This window comes from Lingula anatina, chromosome 3 (assembly GCF_051362555.1).
Source record: "Lingula anatina isolate TDL-2025a chromosome 3, LinAna3.0, whole genome shotgun sequence".
Taxonomy (NCBI): Eukaryota; Metazoa; Brachiopoda; class Lingulata; order Lingulida; family Lingulidae; genus Lingula; species Lingula anatina.
The window spans coordinates 34,129,271-34,147,500 of record NC_141769.1 but is presented as its reverse complement, the minus strand read 5'-3'; the positions used below and the strand labels follow the sequence as shown (position 1 = coordinate 34,147,500).

Genomic DNA, 18,230 nt, shown 5'->3' with positions numbered 1-18,230 from the left:
AGGTGAAGGTGAAGTGGAGTTTGAAATTCTCCATGTTTTGCCGTTTGACACAGTAAGGAAGAGGATGTCAGTGATAGTAAAACACCCTATCTCCCGCGAGGTGGTGCTCTACTGTAAAGGTGCCGATAATACAGTCCTAGAAAACCTGGATAGCAGCAGAAATGGTGATGATATGGCTCATGTTTTCATAACTATTTTCATATGGAAATGGTGTCTCTTTTAAATGAAATAAATAACATGTATGACAAATTTGATATGAATAAAGATATGCCTGAATCATATACGTAAAAGATAAAAAATAAGTTTTATTGTAATATTGGACCAAGTGTGTCGTGTTTGTAGTCATTTATTTAGTTACAGAGATAAAAACTAAATGTTGATCAGGAATAATGTTCAAATGAAACATGTAAAAAGGACAAGAGTTAAGTTATACTGAGTTGTAAAAATGTGTCCATGTGTTTGACTCTGGACCAGTATTTTTTTTTTTTTTTTTTTTAATTTTATAGTTATTAGGGGTGGGGGCTTGGAGTAACATATAAAAACTAGATCAGTTTTTTTCCATTGTAGATGATGTCATCTATAGCCAGTTTGTGAACAACTCCAAGAACTACCTGACCCAGTATGCCAAGCAGGGGCTGCGGACATTAGTGATGGCCAAGAGAGTGCTGAGTCACGCGGAGTACCACGCCTGGCTGGTCAAATACAGGGAGGCGGAATGCGCCATGGCACACAGGGAGAAAAAACTGATGCAGCTGGCGTTTGAGATTGAAGTTAAATTAGAGCTCTTAGGTACAGTGAGAATTATTATTTTGTACAACAATTATTTATTAGCTGGTAGATAATTTGGAAATTGTCAGTGCTTTATCTTTGGTTAAGAAAAGCATGTTGAAATTTAAACAATAATAAAAGTTTATCAAAACAATGTCTTTATATTTGCAGAAGCCAAAATAGGATTAAGTTTATTGGCTTCCACCGCACTATCAGTGTAGTAACTAAAGAAGATATCATTAAGTGTATTGAACAATTCAACCCCTCCCAGTGCATATTTTGCTTTGTCAGATAAAATTGATTTTATTGTTTCCCTGTAGGTGCCACTGGTGTAGTTACATTTAATTTGATTGTCTTCCTGTAGGTGCCACTGGTGTAGAAGATCGTCTGCAAGAAGGCGTTCCTGAGACAATAGAACATCTGCAGCAGGCTGGGATTAAACTATGGGTACTCACAGGAGACAAAATGGTGAGATTTCTGTGGAGAATGTGTTTCCTTTTTTTTTCTTTATTTTGTGTTTTGAAACTCTATAAATATTTCTGTAGGAATTGATGACGTTTGTGACTTTTTTGTAGAAAAAAATCAGTGAAATTATAATTGATAAAACAGACTTATTCTGTACTCAAAGATGAAATAACATGATCAAACACAATGTTTGAGTCCATTCTCCATGGATCTTGGTCACATGACCAAGGCCTGTAGATGTTTTAACATACTATATAGAGATCATTTAAAAATGCTTTGTTTGTGTGTGAAATAATCATAGAATTTTTTTTTCAGGAAACAGCCTTAAACATTGCCTTTTCTTGTAAGCTTATTTCATTTGACCAGCAACTCATTACAATCAATGCAAAATCCCAGGTGAGTGGTTTTAAATAAATTTAGTGTTATTTGGTATTATTGTGAAAAACCCCTATGTTTTATGGTACCATCACATTTTGTCCCTGTAAACAGTAAACAATTATATTGATTGAGTGTGTTTTTAAAATATTTAAATCCAAAATGTTAGATGTTAAAACAAACAATATTGGTGTATTGCATTTTCTGTTTTCATACAACTAAAGATATCTGCATAAGTGACTGAGATGTGTTTTAATAGTTAACATTTCCAAATATATATTTCCAGGATGTTGTTGAAAGTCTCATCAAAACATTACTCAAAGATTTGACGAGTCATGGTCCTTTTCAAGATGGCTGTTCCTCAACTCATGGTGCCACATCGGAAACACACAAAACAAAAGCCAAGTCCAAACATAAACCTTCAGCAGATGTAGCCCTGGTGATAGATGGAAAGTCTCTCAGTTATGCTATGCACAAGAGTATAGTGAAAGAGTTTCTGAAACTCTCTAGTCTATGTAGCTCTGTACTCATATGTAGGGCTACTCCAGGGCAAAAGGTACGTGATGATTTCAGTTTTATCTTGTCTTCATCAGTTACTGTTTCTTTAGACATTTTTTTTTTTTCAAAATAATGCTTTTAAGTTTGAAGTATTCATGCTTTTGCACAGAGATTATTCAAATTAAAAGGCATTGATTGAGGTTTTTATGACATGAATGTGACTTTTATCATTTTAGGCCCAAGTGGTGAGAGTTGTAAGGGATCAGTTGAACATGTTGACACTTGCCATAGGTGGGTACTGCACCATAGAACACCACAACTCTACTCTTATAATTACTTTAAATTACTATTGAATCCAACTGTTTGTGTTTAAAGTGATATTCATAAAACATGTTGCTTCTCAAATATTGATTTGACTTAATTAATTAGTATCAATTTAGGATCAAATTCAATCCCTTCTTGGTCCTACTGCCACTTCATTCATTGTATGAAGTCTTTTACTGGGGCCCGCTTCCTATGATGGGCTTATCATAGTGATGTCCCCAGGGCCCTGTGTCACAACATGTCAAGTCAGTTTTAGGGCTATTTTTGTGTACAATTAAGCCCATTAACGAACAGTTTCAACTTTATTTTGAATAGAAAGTACCAACATTCTGTAGCTACCCGCTGAAAGAAAGCAAGTAATAGTATATATAACTTTATTTTTGTACAGAAAATACCTACTTGAACATATCATCTGACAGATTCATTTATAATATATATAGTATGTTATCTGATTTTAGCATGCTAAGTCAATTTTGGGATTGTATTGATATTAAAGGATTGTTCTTTTCTCTTCCAGGAGATGGCGCCAATGATGTCTCCATGATCCAGACAGCCAATATCGGGATTGGAATCTCAGGACAGGAGGGAAAGCAAGCTGTCATGGCGTCAGACTTCGCCATGGCCAAGTTTCGCTTCCTTGAGCGCCTTCTTCTAGTCCATGGTCACTGGTGCTATGACCGACTTGCCCGGATAACTTTACATATGTTTTATAAAAGCACTGTAAGTTAATAAGCTGGTAAAATTTGTCAAAATGATTAGAAAATAATTCTCGGAAATTTCACTTTGCAGTACCTCTGTTAACTTGACTAATGTAGGTTAATGAAATTACTGTTTCCATTTAAATTAAACATTTTCCCATTAATTTTCTTATCAGATTTAAGTAGAACCTTTTTCTATTTATTTCATTATCAAATTAAAATGTCTTCATTACAGGTGCTGATCTTCTTATTGTTCTGGTACCAGATGTTCAATGGATTCTCAGGGTCTGTCTTGATAGATCAGTATGTCTTCATTACAGGTGCTGATCTTCTTATTGTTCTGGTACCAGATGTTCAATGGATTCTCAGGGTCTGTCTTGATAGATCAGTATGTCTTCATTACAGGTGCTGATCTTCTTATTGTTCTGGTACCAGATGTTCAATGGATTCTCAGGGTCTGTCTTGATAGATCAGTATGTCTTCATTACAGGTGCTGATCTTCTTATTGTTCTGGTACCAGATGTTCAATGGATTCTCAGGGTCTGTCTTGATAGATCAGTATGTCTTCATTACAGGTGCTGATCTTCTTATTGTTCTGGTACCAGATGTTCAATGGATTCTCAGGGTCTGTCTTGATAGATCAGTATGTCTTCATTACAGGTGCTGATCTTCTTATTGTTCTGGTACCAGATGTTCAATGGATTCTCAGGGTCTGTCTTGATAGATCAGTATGTCTTCATTACAGGTGCTGATCTTCTTATTGTTCTGGTACCAGATGTTCAATGGATTCTCAGGGTCTGTCTTGATAGATCAGTATGTCTTCATTACAGGTGCTGATCTTCTTATTGTTCTGGTACCAGATGTTCAATGGATTCTCAGGGTCTGTCTTGATAGATCAGTATGTCTTCATTACAGGTGCTGATCTTCTTATTGTTCTGGTACCAGATGTTCAATGGATTCTCAGGGTCTGTCTTGATAGATCAGTATGTCTTCATTACAGGTGCTGATCTTCTTATTGTTCTGGTACCAGATGTTCAATGGATTCTCAGGGTCTGTCTTGATAGATCAGTATGTCTTCATTACAGGTGCTGATCTTCTTATTGTTCTGGTACCAGATGTTCAATGGATTCTCAGGGTGTCTTGATAGATCAGTATGTCTTCATTACAGGTGCTGATCTTCTTATTGTTCTGGTACCAGATGTTCAATGGATTCTCAGGGTCTGTCTTGATAGATCAGTATGTCTTCATTACAGGTGCTGATCTTCTTATTGTTCTGGTACCAGATGTTCAATGGATTCTCAGGGTCTGTCTTGATAGATCAGTATGTCTTCATTACAGGTGCTGATCTTCTTATTGTTCTGGTACCAGATGTTCAATGGATTCTCAGGGTCTGTCTTGATAGATCAGTATGTCTTCATTACAGGTGCTGATCTTCTTATTGTTCTGGTACCAGATGTTCAATGGATTCTCAGGGTCTGTCTTGATAGATCAGTATGTCTTCATTACAGGTGCTGATCTTCTTATTGTTCTGGTACCAGATGTTCAATGGATTCTCAGGGTCTGTCTTGATAGATCAGTATGTCTTCATTACAGGTGCTGATCTTCTTATTGTTCTGGTACCAGATGTTCAATGGATTCTCAGGGTCTGTCTTGATAGATCAGTACGTACTGATGCTTTTCAATGTGGCTTTCACTGCACCACCGCCATTTGTCATTGGAATATTTGACAGGGACCTGCCAGCTGCCACTCTGCTAGCCAAGCCCAGGTTGTATAAACAAGGACCTCGTGGTCAAGTAAGTTGCTGTCTTCTTCAAAATATATCCTGTTTCATCTAACTGATTGTGGGATGTTGCATTTAGTTAGTCCATTAATAAAAATTATATGACATAGATTATTTATTTAATCCAGCACAATTTTTAAGCGAAATTATTTTAATTTGATTTGACTTTTACTTTCAGATGTACAAGCCTTATTCCTTCTTTATTCAAATATCTGATGCAGTCTACCAGAGTCTGGCCATGTTTTTTGTGCCTTACATGGTAAGTTGGCTGATGACTTTGAAGTTTAAAATCCCAAGTTTCAAATCCAGTAAAAACCTTTATTTATAATTCTACATGTTTATTGGCGTGTTTCAATGGTATTTCAAATGTAGTGTTATTGTTATATTTTAGGCCTACCATGAAAGCAGTGTTGGGATCTGGGAGTTTGGCTCCACTGTTGCCACCGCTTCTGTGATCATTATTGTCCTCTGTATGGGCATAGAGACCAAGTCATGGGTACGTAGACTAGAACATCATTATTGTCTTCTGTATGGGCATAGAGACCAAGTCATGGGTACGTAGACTAGAACATCATTATTGTCTTCTGTATGGGCATAGAGACCAAGTCATGGGTACGTAGACTAGAACATCATTGTCTTCTGTATGGGCATAGATACCAAGTCATGGGTACGTAGACTAGAACATCATTATTGTCTTCTGTATGGACATAGAGACCAAGTCATGGGTACGTAGACTAGAACATCATTATTGTCCTCTGTATGGACATAGAGACCAAGTCATGGGTACGTAGACTAGAACATCATTATTGTCTTCTGTATGGACATAGAGACCAAGTCATGGGTACGTAGACTAGAACATCATTATTGTCCTCTGTATGGACATAGAGACCAAGTCATGGGTACGTAGACTAGAACATCATTATTGTCCTCTGTATGGACATAGAGACCAAGTCATGGGTACGTAGACTAGAACATCATTATTGTCCTCTGTATGGACATAGAGACCAAGTCATGGGTATGTAGACTAGAACATCATTATTGTCCTCTGTATGGGCATAGATACCAAGTCATGGGTACGTAGACTAGAACATCATTATTGTCCTCTGTATGGACATAGATACCAAGTCATGGGTACGTAGACTAGAACATCATTATTGTCTTCTGTATGGGCATAGAGACCAAGTCATGGGTACGTAGACTAGAACATCATTATTGTCTTCTGTATGGACATAGATACCAAGTCATGGGTATGTAGACTAGAACATCATTATTGTCCTCTGTATGGACATAGATACCAAGTCATGGGTACGTAGACTAGAACATCATTATTGTCCTCTGTATGGACATAGAGACCAAGTCATGGGTATGTAGACTAGAACATCATTATTGTCCTCTGTATGGGCATAGATACCAAGTCATGGGTACGTAGACTAGAACATCATTATTGTCCTCTGTATGGACATAGAGACCAAGTCATGGGTATGTAGACTAGAACATCATTATTGTCCTCTGTATGGACATAGAGACCAAGTCATGGGTACGTAGACTAGAACATCATTATTGTCCTCTGTATGGACATAGAGACCAAGTCATGGGTATGTAGACTAGAACATCATTATTGTCCTCTGTATGGGCATAGAGACCAAGTCATGGGTACGTAGACTAGAACATCATTATTGTCCTCTGTATGGACATAGAGACCAAGTCATGGGTACGTAGACTAGAACATCATTATTGTCCTCTGTATGGACATAGAGACCAAGTCATGGGTACGTAGACTAGAACATCATTATTGTCCTCTGTATGGACATAGATACCAAGTCATGGGTACGTAGACTAGAACATCATTATTGTCCTCTGTATGGACATAGAGACCAAGTCATGGGTACGTAGACTAGAACATCATTATTGTCCTCTGTATGGACATAGAGACCAAGTCATGGGTATGTAGACTAGAACATCATTATTGTCCTCTGTATGGACATAGAGACCAAGTCATGGGTACGTAGACTAGAACATCATTATTGTCCTCTGTATGGACATAGAGACCAAGTCATGGGTATGTAGACTAGAACATCATTATTGTCCTCTGTATGGGCATAGATACCAAGTCATGGGTATGTAGACTAGAACATCATTATTGTCCTCTGTATGGACATAGAGACCAAGTCATGGGTATGTAGACTAGAACATCATTATTGTCCTCTGTATGGACATAGAGACCAAGTCATGGGTACGTAGACTAGAACATCATTATTGTCCTCTGTATGGACATAGAGACCAAGTCATGGGTACGTAGACTAGAACATCATTATTGTCTTCTGTATGGACATAGATACCAAGTCATGGGTACGTAGACTAGAACATCATTATTGTCCTCTGTATGGACATAGAGACCAAGTCATGGGTACGTAGACTAGAACATCATTATTGTCCTCTGTATGGACATAGAGACCAAGTCATGGGTACGTAGACTAGAACATCATTATTGTCCTCTGTATGGACATAGATACCAAGTCATGGGTACGTAGACTAGAACATCATTATTGTCCTCTGTATGGACATAGAGACCAAGTCATGGGTACGTAGACTAGAACATCATTATTGTCTTCTGTATGGGCATAGATACCAAGTCATGGGTACGTAGACTAGAACATCATTATTGTCTTCTGTATGGGCATAGATACCAAGTCATGGGTACGTAGACTAGAACATCATTATTGTCTTCTGTATGGGCATAGAGACCAAGTCATGGGTACGTAGACTAGAACATCATTATTGTCCTCTGTATGGGCATAGATACCAAGTCTAGATACCCATGCCACCTTTGTCTGTGGCTACCTTCTGATTCTATAAGATTTGCCCAAACAGTTTGAAAATCTTTACAGATGAAATTTGAGTAAAGGAATTTTGAAATGTATGTGCTAAATGTACCAAACAAAATATAAATATTCAGACAACTTTCTTTTTATTCAGACTTGGGTGCATTGGACTGTATTGCTGGCAAGTGTCGGATGTTACTACGTGTTTGCTCTGCCCTTTGCTTACCTGTGTCTGACCTGTGGACCTCCCTCAAACCCCTACCATGTGATACTACACTGTCTGACAGACTCCCGCCACTGGTTAACTGTGATATTAACCTGTGCCGTTGCCCTTCTTCCCAGGTAAGTACTATATGATACTACACTGTCTGACAGACTGCTGCCACCGGTTAACTGTGATATTAACCTGTGTTGTCACCCTTCTGTCCAGGTAAGTACTATATGATACTACACTGTCTGACAGACTGCTGCCACTGGTTAACTGTGATATTAACCTGTGCTGTCACCCTTCTGTCCAGGTAAGTACTATATGATACTACACTGTCTGACAGACTGCTGCCACTGGTTAACTGTGATATTAACCTGTGTTGTCACTCTTCTGTCCAGGTAAGTACTATATGATACTACACTGTCTGACAGACTGCTGCCACTGGTTAACTGTGATATTAACCTGTGTTGTCACCCTTCTGTCCAGGTAAGTACTATATGATACTACACTGTCTGACAGACTGCTGCCACTGGTTAACTGTGATATTAACCTGTGCTGTCACCCTTCTGCCTAGGTAAGTGCACATGCTAATCACTGATTATACCTAAGGTGATGATGTACTGGCAATATGATCTTTAGACTTAAAAAAAAACTCACGTAAGATTAGCAGTTTTTCTCTTTACTTTTCTTTGGATATTTTTCATTAAGGTATGCTGTGGCAGAGAATAAATAATGTTAGGAGTTCACATAGAAAGATGACTTGTACAGAGCAAAAAATTCTTTGGACACAGGTTTTTTTTCCTGATGTCTGTATTAAAAGATAACCTTTTTTGCCTTTGGTTCATAGTGTAACTCAAAAAGTTATGGATTTTGATGAAAATTTTCAGGACAGATCAGAAATGGGTTAATTTAGAATTGATTAGATTTTGTTTTTGATCCCAGCCATTGATTTAAATAGTAATGAGAACTGATCCAGCTTCCTTGGCAGAGGTCTGCTCTCTCTCTCTCTCTCCCCCCCCCTCCCCTCCTCTCTTTTCCTAGGGGAATTTTACTACCAAGTATTGAAAACTTTTTAAAACATTTGAAACAAGGAATATGTTATGTTTCAATGCTTGCTGAATTTTCAATTTTTCAGTATGGTTTGTGGTGCAGAGATTGTAGTTTAATTCTTGTAACTTGTAACTCTATAGCCTGTTTTAGAGTGACTTGGTACAAAAGTGACATTGTTAGTGTCCAGCTATCTACTCCACAAAGTACTGTTTTACCCCCAATGTGTTAAGTTTTACTTATATACTAATCTTTGTTTAATTTGCTTTATTTGATATTGTATACATACATAAACATCTCTAATCTAGATGCATGTCTCCTTCAGGTTCACAGTGAGAGCTTTCCAGGGGACCTTCTATCCATCAGCCGTTATGAAGGCCAGGATAAAAGAAAACTATGAAAAATCCAACAGTCACGGAGTTTATTTTGCCACATGGTCATCAGGCAGCAGCAGCTGTGAATTCAAAAAGAATACCAGCAATAGACACGACACAGCCATCAATGACAGCTCCTTGGCTACATCAGAGGAAAGTAAACTGGGCTATTTGGGGGAGGAACCTTTACATGTCTCTGATGATGTTGTCATATGAACACTGTACGCACAGTTCATGGTGGCAAATGTCATGGTGATGTTGGATTGAGAGTGGCCTGCTTCCTTGTGGGGTGCTGCATTTGTAAGGCTGCTCATGTAAGGTGGGGGTCTTTATAAAATAACAGACAACGAGTGTGGTTTAATTCAAACAACGTATATCATACAATTTACTGAACACAGCTCAGTAGCAAATGAAGCCAAATAAATTGTGACTCTTGGATAAGCTTAATATTACTTATGCAGAAAAGTGATAGGCTCTTTACATGAAGATAATAATATGCACAGTAGTTGAGAATTGCCTTGGTGATAAATCATGCCTTCTCTTGTCGAGGAATGTTTAGTTTAACTTATTTGTTATATTTATATCTTTTGTTATTTTTATGATGACAAATTGCATTTTTATAAAACAAATATCAGGTGTTACATTTTATATGCATTTCACATGGTCACAAATATAACTTTATTTTAGGGTAAATACCCCAAAACTATGAATTTAATTTGATTTTTGCAATCAAAAGTAAAACACAGCATTAAAATATATTTCAGAACCTGTTTTATTACATACAAGGTTAAGGCGAGATTTCTTATGTGTAAGAATATTGAAAATGCCATGTAACAAAGTTCCCTGGTTTTATTTTATGTTTTCATTTCATAGATTATGGCCTTTTAGCATATGGCCATAGACCTGGACTCTGGTTGTTATGGGTTTTAGGCATTACCTTTGACATGTAAAGGTGCTCTTGAGAGAGACTGCTGTCTCATCCTGACGATGGTGTGCTCCAAGTCTGACAACGGCACCATTCTGTTGGGATCCAGGCCTAACCACGGTGCCATGCTGGTGGCAAGAATACTGTCAAAAGCATTAAATTAAGCAATTAATAATCAAGGTGCTTTGTCATAATTATATACTATGGTATTTTTGATGCTTTATCATGTGTACTTAATATATTATCCAAGTTAAGTGTGGCCGCCATAATGTACAAGTTTTATGTCACTGCCATAAGTAACATATTTATATGCGTCTCATTCTTCATTTTATGTAACAAGCATGTCACAGTGAGTTTAGGTGTATTTTATACCTTGTGCAGTATGCCTTGGTAAAGTTCAAGAGCAGAGTAGAGTAGAGGTGAGAAGTAAGTATCAGCATGCTGCAATGTTCACAGATTATGGCCACTTGTTATGGCTGTGCTTCACCACATGGTGCTCCCTGTTGTGTGAGAGAATAACAGGAATAATAGTTTTGTCTTCTGTGTCTGGGTGCTCCCTGTTGTGTGAGAGAATAACAGGAATAATAGTTTTGTCTTCTGTGTCTGGGTGCTCCCTGTTGTGTGAGAGAATAACAGGAATACTAGTTTTGTCTTCTGTGTCTGGGTGTTCCCTGTTGTGTGAGAGAAGAACAGGAATAAGTTTTGTCTTCTGTGTCTGGGTGCTCCCTGTTGTGTGAGAGAAGAACAGGAACAATGGTTTTGTCTTCTGTGTCTGGGTGCTCCTTGTTGTGTGAGAGAAGAACAGGAACAATGGTTTTGTCTTCTGTGTCTGGGTGCTCCTTGTTGTGTGAGAGAAGAACAGGAATACTAGTTTTGTCTTCTGTGTCTGGGTGCTCCCTGTTGTGTGAGAAACGAACAGGAATACTAGTTTTGTCTTCTGTGTCTGGGTGCTCCCTGTTGTGTGAGAAACGAACAGGAATACTAGTTTTGTCTTCTGTGTCTGGGTGCTCCCTGTTGTGTGAGAGAAGAACAGGAATAATAGTTTTGTCTTCTGTGTCTGGGTGCTCCCTGTTGTGTGAGAGAAGAACAGGAACAATGGTTTTGTCTTCTGTGTCTGGGTGCTCCTTGTGTGAGAGAATAACAGGAACAATGGTTTCGTCTTCTGTGTCTGGGTGCTCCCTGTTGTGTGAGAGAAGAACAGGAATAATGGTTTTGTCTTCTGTGTCTGGGTGTGACTGGTGCCCAGGTATCAGAATTGTGATCATTTTATGTGCCAACACGATCTATCATACATTTGCATGTTCAGACCTTTATAATTAAAAAGCTTTTTTTTTCGGTTAACATCCCGTATGAGATGAGAAAATAATACCGGTGTTATACAGGCAGTAGGTTCCCTGTTCCCCAATTGTGGTCCTCAAAACATTAGTAAGATATACATGTATCTTAGATTAGACAAGAGTTGCATAATGCTAAGAATGCTCAAATAAAATGTTATTATCAAGGCCTGATCTTTGCATCTGCCTTTCAAAGGTTAAGCTACATTGTAGAATTAGACAATATGCCATTTACAAGATTATTCTAGAAAGAACATTATAATGATTATTCTAGAAAGTACATTAGAAAATGGAGTAGGATAAGAGAAAGGGCTGCATTTCGTTGGGTTTGATATTGTGTAAGGCATTTAACTGTACAACTTCAAATTGATGTAAAAATAAATTAAAAGTATAAAACGTTGTTGTTTTCCTGACTTTTTTGTCAGTTTCATTTCAAATATCCATGGTAGATAACATTAGAATGAACGGTACACCACAAACATGAGAAGTAAAAGTTCTACTTGTAACATATCTTTATTACAAAAGGCCTTCTTTGACTGCTCAAAAATTATATACAAATGAGCTACAAATGTTTATAACCACTATTTTTTTAATCCACAAAATTTTACAGGCATAGTAAAAAGGGTTTTCAGGAAATATTTCAATCCACTCGAAGGTTTCAAAACTATGGACCCAATCTTCAAAATTACTTCACACTAATGATGTGACCATGTGCCTCTTTAAAATGTACACCACAAATTAAGTGAATATGTTTTCACTAATCCTACAAAACAGTCACTTATGTAATTTTCTTATAGTCAAACAACACTGCATGAAATCCTCCAAGCACACGACAAACTTTCTCTGATATCAGTTAATGCATATGTTGAACTAAGATGATAGCATAATACTGGAGCAACTGGTTCAAATCAAGAGATATTGAATTTCATTTGTTTGGCCATTTGGCAACCTTTTACCAATAAAAGACTTACCTAAAAAAACGGACCTGAAGAAAACTAAGTGTAAAGTAACTCCCCCCCCCCCCCCCCTCCCAAACACACACACACTTTACACACACGAATAATGGACCTTCCACCGACTGATCAGGACTACCTGATGTGTACTGAGGGGTGTCCTTCAGATAGCATTAGGTCCTTATTTCTGTGAGGTGTGACAGGTGTGTAACAAAAATACCCCCCCCCCCAAATCTCCTGTCTTCAAAGAGTTTGTTCATTAGTATTATTTGTCACAAAGGTATACCCCTCAGCCGTCAGTGTGATCTCCTGTCCATTTTGTTCTGGAACAACAATTACGGAATCTCCATGTGAGCTAAAATGTTCAAGATGATCAGACGACTCTGACACTATCTCTGGTATTGTCTGCTGTTGTTCAGAAGAACTGTCTGAGTAACAAACAACTGTTTCAGATTTCCCACCAGGCTGTTCTTGTGAAGAAAGCCTTTGCATCATGGCCTGAGATTCAATGTGCTCCTCTATGTTCTGTTCCTGAACTTCAACCTGAGAGTCAACATGCAGATTTTCCTGTAGTGTACCACGAGTGTCAATACAACGTTGTTGATGAGCTCCTGTCTCTCCACTGCCAATACACAACTCAAAGTTCTGTGTGTCTCCCACATTAACATGTCTGCTCTCCATAACCTGACCTCCTTCACTACCTGTGTTATCACATTCTACATGCTGTGTCTTGGTTGTCTCCTCATGTTGTGTGTCACTACTGTAAGGCACTTCAACAGCAATGCTCTCCCCATGGTTCCCAGCGCCCCCTACAGTCCAGTTCCCTGTGCTATGAACCACCTGCTGCACCAGTTCTAATATGCTGATCTCTTGTGCAGTTTGCTGAGACTGGGTGGCTAATTGTGTCCCACTGGTCTCATCCGTCACATTCTGCGTCACCTCTACTGCATTCTCTGTTGCCTCCACCAAATTCTGGGTTTCCTCTGTCACGCTCTCCACCCTTCCATTGTTCACATTGATATTAATCTGCTGATGTTGCTGTTGGACTCGATTCACTGCGGTGCCAGCAGGGGACAGCACTAGTCTCTTCCCGCCTGGTAAGTGGACCAAGTATCGACTTGGCTGCCTCTCAACTGGGTTGATATTCAGCATGGCTTCAGCAACTTCCAGCTTGAAACTTGAAGGAGCCAAGTTCCTATTTGTTATCCCTGCTTCAGCCACCTGCTGACTGACTTCTTGGCCAACTTCTATCTGGAAGCTCTGAGGAGTGAAGCCATATTTCTTGGTGTCTTTCCCTTGGGACTGCTGACACACTGGCTTGGACTTGGGCTGGGTTAGTTTTCCTACACCTTGCTGCAATAGTTTCTCTGCATTGGGGTGAGATCCTCTGATATGTTCTACCAGATACTTCTTCCTCCTGAATAACTGATCACACACACTGCACTGGTAGGAATACACCTGAACAACAAATATGGAAAGTTTAATCCTAGCTGTGGGACAGAAGTTTTCAATTACTTTTAAATGCTGATAAGAAGTAGGTATGTCACACATTCAATGATAAATGTGATATCTGAAATTGTCACTTCTGTTTAATACTACATAACAGCAAAATGAGAAGGAAGAAGGTATTCATAGCCTTTAAAAGTAGTAAGACACTATACCTTGAGATGGACAGTCTCTGTTTAAAAAGAGCCAGTAATAAGACACTATACCTTGAGATGGACAGTCTCTGTGTGGACGTCCAGATTAGCCTTGTCAGTAAACTGGCGTGGGCAGTAGCTACACAGGTAAGGCTTCTCACCTGGAAAGTCAATAAGAGTCATGCACTTAATATATTTAAAATTCCAGATCATAAAGAAATGAGACATATTCCACAAACTCCAGACGCCTTAAGATATGTTATACAAGGGAAAAATGATTCTAAGAGCTTGTTGAAGAAATACCCAATTTATGCAACATATTGGAGGCAGGGAGGAGCAAGGAAGGTGGGGTGGGAGGAGGCAGGGAGGAGCAAGGAGGGTGGGGTGGGAGGGGGCAGGGAGGAGCAAGGAGGGTGGGGTGGGAGGAGGCAGGGAGGAGCAAGGAGGGTGGGGTGGGAGGAGGCAGGGAGGAGCAAGGAGGGTGAGGTGGGAGGGGGCAGGGAGGAGCAAGGAGGGTAGGGTAGGGTGGGGTGGGAGGAGGCAGGGAGGAGCAAGGAGGGTGAGGTGGGAGGAGGCAGGGAGGAGCAAGGAGGGTGGGATGGGAGGAGGCAGGCAGGTTTGTCTTGGGGTGAATTTTCAAGCAGAGGGTGGGGGGTGTCTCCAAGTCAACCTTACCCATGTGTGTTCTGGTATGGACATCGAGATGGTATTTCTTGGTGAATTTTTTCATACAAACATGACACTGGAAATCTCTGACTCCTTCATGCACAATCCGTGTGTGCTGCTTCAGGACCTGCTTTGTTTTAAATGTCTGGCTGCAAGAGCTGCAGCTAAACATGCGCACGTTGTGGTGGACGTGCAGGATATGGTTTCTCAGTGCATGTCTGTCATACGTAGCATAGCCACACTGTTTGCAAACGTGATCGTGATGAAGTCTTCCACTATGTTTGGCAGTGATGTGTTTCTTGAGGCTCTTAAAAGGTTTCATACACACTGGACACAGCTCAGTAAGCACCAGGCCTGGGTGGCTGGTCTTTAGATGATCCTTGAAGTCTTTCTTTTTGATTTCTCTCTTACAGTTTGGACACAGAGTGATATGTCTGCTCAACATGTGCATGCGTAAGTTACTCACAGAGACCTTGCACACTTTACAAGGAACTTTCTTTGATGAGATATCAACTGGGAAATCTTTGCTCACAGCTTCATCTTCAAGCTCCAGGCTCTCTGTTGTGTCAGGCTCATCTGATATGACCAGTTTCTTGTTTGCTTTAAGGTCTTTCAAACTATCATACAGGAATTCTTCTTTGACGTTTGGTTTGACACGTCTAGAAGATCTCCTCCATGTAGGGGTTACTGTGTCTACACTAGGTATCCCACTGGTTGTGACTGTGACACTTGTCTTAGTATCCACCATGTTCTCCTGTACTGCACCTTCTGTTGTCTCTGTCCTAATATTCACTTCATCACTGGCTGGTTGATTGTTCTTTTTTGGCTTCACTTTTTCCTGATGTTCTTGATCTGTTTCATTTCTTTTCTTTGTTATGCTGTCTATAACACAACTAATGATGTTTTCTTTCACCTCAAGGAAGTTGTAACCTGAAAAAAAAAGTTCAAATTGTATGAAAATATATCTGCCATGGAACATTACAGAAAATGACTGGTCAACATATTATTATGGCAATTATAACAACTATTGTGAACAACAATATTGACAGTATTCTCTACCAAAATTTTCACTCTTACAACTTTCTACAAAACAAACAAATCATAATGTGATAAGTAAATGACATACACTGTATCAATATTTCTAAGATATATCACTTCTAACTTGGAATTGTTTTACTGAAACTAAGAACCTTATATGTACAGAGAACTTTCAGTCAGGGGAAGAACAGGTGGGCCTTTCATCAATGAAAAGATGGGGTCTACCTTAAATGCACAGTACACTGCAATACAGCGCAATATGACTCTAGACAAAAGTAAACACAGGTAACAGTCATTCACAAGAAATAACAGGATGATATAAATAGAGAACTTTAATACTAGGTAAATAATACTGTTGATCCAAGTTGACAAATCAGTCAGGCTGTCTACCATATTCCCCACTCAAGAAGATATAAGGAATGGCTCTTCTTGACAATATGGGGGGGAGGGGGGGGGCAACGGTACTAGTAAACAAATCATACCAATTAATAAAGTTGGATCAATGATATTTATGGCCTAATCCTCTTTTATATCACCTGATATTATTGACATTAAACTTTTCCTGAGTTTACTTGCAAGCAGATAATGTCATTTTCTAAAGGGTATTGCGCTGTGTACTGTACCTGTTCATAAACAACTTACCTGTGAACTCTAGAGATACTGTACCTGTTCATGAAGAACTTACCTGTGAACTCGAGATGTACTGTACCTGTTCATGAACAACTTACCTGTGAACTCTAGACGTACTGTATCTTTGTCTCGACCCACTATGTGTAAGTTACCACTGCCTAGAATATGAATGTTACTGGATTTAAAATCAACATTATAAATGAGCAGAAATGGGTGTACCTTTAGAAAATTTTGCTGGTAAATTGAAGGGGTGCAATTATACAAAGGGAGCAAGAGTGTGTGTGTGTGTGTGTGTGCGTGCGTGTGCGTGTGTATGTGCATGCGTGCCTGTGTAAAATCAGAGAGCTAGGTTAAAATGAAAACACTGCCTCAAGTAGTGCCAAAGCTTTGGTTATAGAAAGTGTATATAGAAATACATCAAGAGGACTGTGCTTAATGTTTTATTTGCACTGACAGTTTTTATTAGACTAAATATTACATATTAATATACTATATAACATTACTCCATTGTGGTATTATGAACAGCATTGATATCTATAATACATGTACATATTCGGCAGATTCCTCTGCAACAACGTTCTTTAATCTACCAAATTTATGACCGAGTGATATGAACATGTTCTCCAAGTTCTAGATCTCTGTTTAAGATGTCGATACCGACTTACTTTTCTTACTGTGCCACCGAAACTGGTGCTCCTGCTTAGTAGCGACGCAGAGTTTGGTGAGTCGTCTGGGAAGAACAAGATCCAGCGTCATTAAGCCTTCCATGGCGCTTCACGACAGGATGGCGTCCAGTTTGTCAGTTGTTGCTTGTCGACTTCTTTCTGTCTTTGAGATCAATTTAATACACGTTATTAAGATGAGGTCAATATGCACTAACAACATACGTATGAAAGACTATTCGGGATTTATCATTTCCGAAATGCACAAATTAAAACTTGCGACTGAACCTAACTAAACGGCCTAACGCCAGTGCCATTAAAATTGAACGCTGACTAGAGCCTAGAGACATGTCACATCAGGCCACAAGATGGCCGCCGTATGTCACTTCAGACCAAGACGTCTTCTTAGGTCAAAGGTTTTTAAGTACCGCTTTAATTAGAATTTTGAGCAAGAAACCAATATGGCTTCATTGTCATTTTCTTACACATAGAATGCAAATTGAAAGCCTGTTGTAATTCTGTACTTCATCAGTGGCGGGTTTAAACGGAGGATGGGGGAGGGGGGGTCAGGGGGGTAAAAATATATCACACCAATATTCCCCTCTTGAAATTAGAATTTTGACTAGCTAGCTCACAGCTATATCCCGTACCAAAGGACGCTCTTTTCTCTCTGAAATACCTAAAATTTTTCGGGGCCCTTGAGCAGGCCCCGAACCCCACACCAAGGGGGCGATGGTCGGCTTTTACTTTTTTACTTACTTACCCCAGACATTTGAAACGTTTGCAAAGCAAACGTGTAGGTTTAATCAAGTGTTAGACTACAGTTATAGAAGAATGGGTTCAATATCTAATGTGTAATATCTATAGTGTAAGAACGTCTGAATACATCAAACATCTAATACCCCCTTTACACTGGACGGCGTCCTTTCTGCGTCCTCTCTGCGACCATGAAATTTGGCATCGCTGTGGTCTTAATAAGGAAGCACGAGCATTAATTTTGTATCAGAATGGATGCTCAATGA

General features: G+C 39.1%; 2 protein-coding genes across 5 annotated transcripts in view; one reads left to right on the top strand and one right to left on the bottom strand.

Moving 5' to 3' along the window:
- LOC106150758 (phospholipid-transporting ATPase VA) overlaps positions 1 to 12,019 on the top strand; it is a 28,875-nt gene extending 16,856 nt beyond the window's left edge. For 3 of the 4 annotated variants that reach the window (XM_087009082.1, XM_087009084.1, XM_087009083.1), the window contains exons 12-23: positions 3 to 164; positions 568 to 789; positions 1,133 to 1,236; positions 1,549 to 1,629; positions 1,895 to 2,164; positions 2,343 to 2,397; positions 2,948 to 3,150; positions 4,722 to 4,922; positions 5,088 to 5,168; positions 5,301 to 5,405; positions 7,886 to 8,073; positions 9,312 to 12,019. In XM_087009082.1, the coding sequence (XP_086865208.1) occupies positions 3 to 164; positions 568 to 789; positions 1,133 to 1,236; positions 1,549 to 1,629; positions 1,895 to 2,164; positions 2,343 to 2,397; positions 2,948 to 3,150; positions 4,722 to 4,922; positions 5,088 to 5,168; positions 5,301 to 5,405; positions 7,886 to 8,073; positions 9,312 to 9,576 (1,937 nt within the window). In that variant the 3' untranslated portion in view covers positions 9,577 to 12,019. Of the gene's footprint in view, positions 1 to 2; positions 165 to 567; positions 790 to 1,132; positions 1,237 to 1,548; positions 1,630 to 1,894; positions 2,165 to 2,342; positions 2,398 to 2,947; positions 3,151 to 3,363; positions 3,558 to 4,721; positions 4,923 to 5,087; positions 5,169 to 5,300; positions 5,406 to 7,885; positions 8,074 to 9,311 lie in introns of those variants that run through there. The other variant, XM_087009085.1, reaches the window with a different exon arrangement.
- A 94-nt stretch (positions 12,020 to 12,113) lies between these two features.
- LOC106150750 (uncharacterized) lies at positions 12,114 to 18,229 on the bottom strand. Its single transcript, XM_087009086.1, has 6 exons — positions 18,111 to 18,229; positions 17,212 to 17,374; positions 16,645 to 16,704; positions 14,888 to 15,808; positions 14,285 to 14,373; positions 12,114 to 14,030 (listed from the first exon to the last, which is right to left on the bottom strand). Exons 2-6 carry the CDS (start codon positions 17,312 to 17,314, stop codon positions 12,816 to 12,818), a joined length of 2,388 nt encoding a protein of 795 aa, XP_086865212.1. The 5' UTR covers positions 17,315 to 17,374; positions 18,111 to 18,229; the 3' UTR covers positions 12,114 to 12,815.
- Position 18,230: the final 1 nt, after the last annotated feature.

Bases quoted from the DNA above. Each gene is read 5' to 3' on its own strand.
- LOC106150750 (XM_087009086.1), bottom strand. From the start codon at position 17,314: ATGGAAGGCTTAATGACGCTGGATCTTGTTCTTCCCAGACGACTCACC. The intron at 16,705-17,211 runs GTAAGTCGGTAT...TTCATATTCTAG, and splicing joins TCGGTGGCACAGTAAGAAAA to GCAGTGGTAACTTACACATA. The intron at 14,374-14,887 runs GTAAGGTTGACT...TTGACTTTCCAG, and splicing joins CCATACCAGAACACACATGG to GTGAGAAGCCTTACCTGTGT.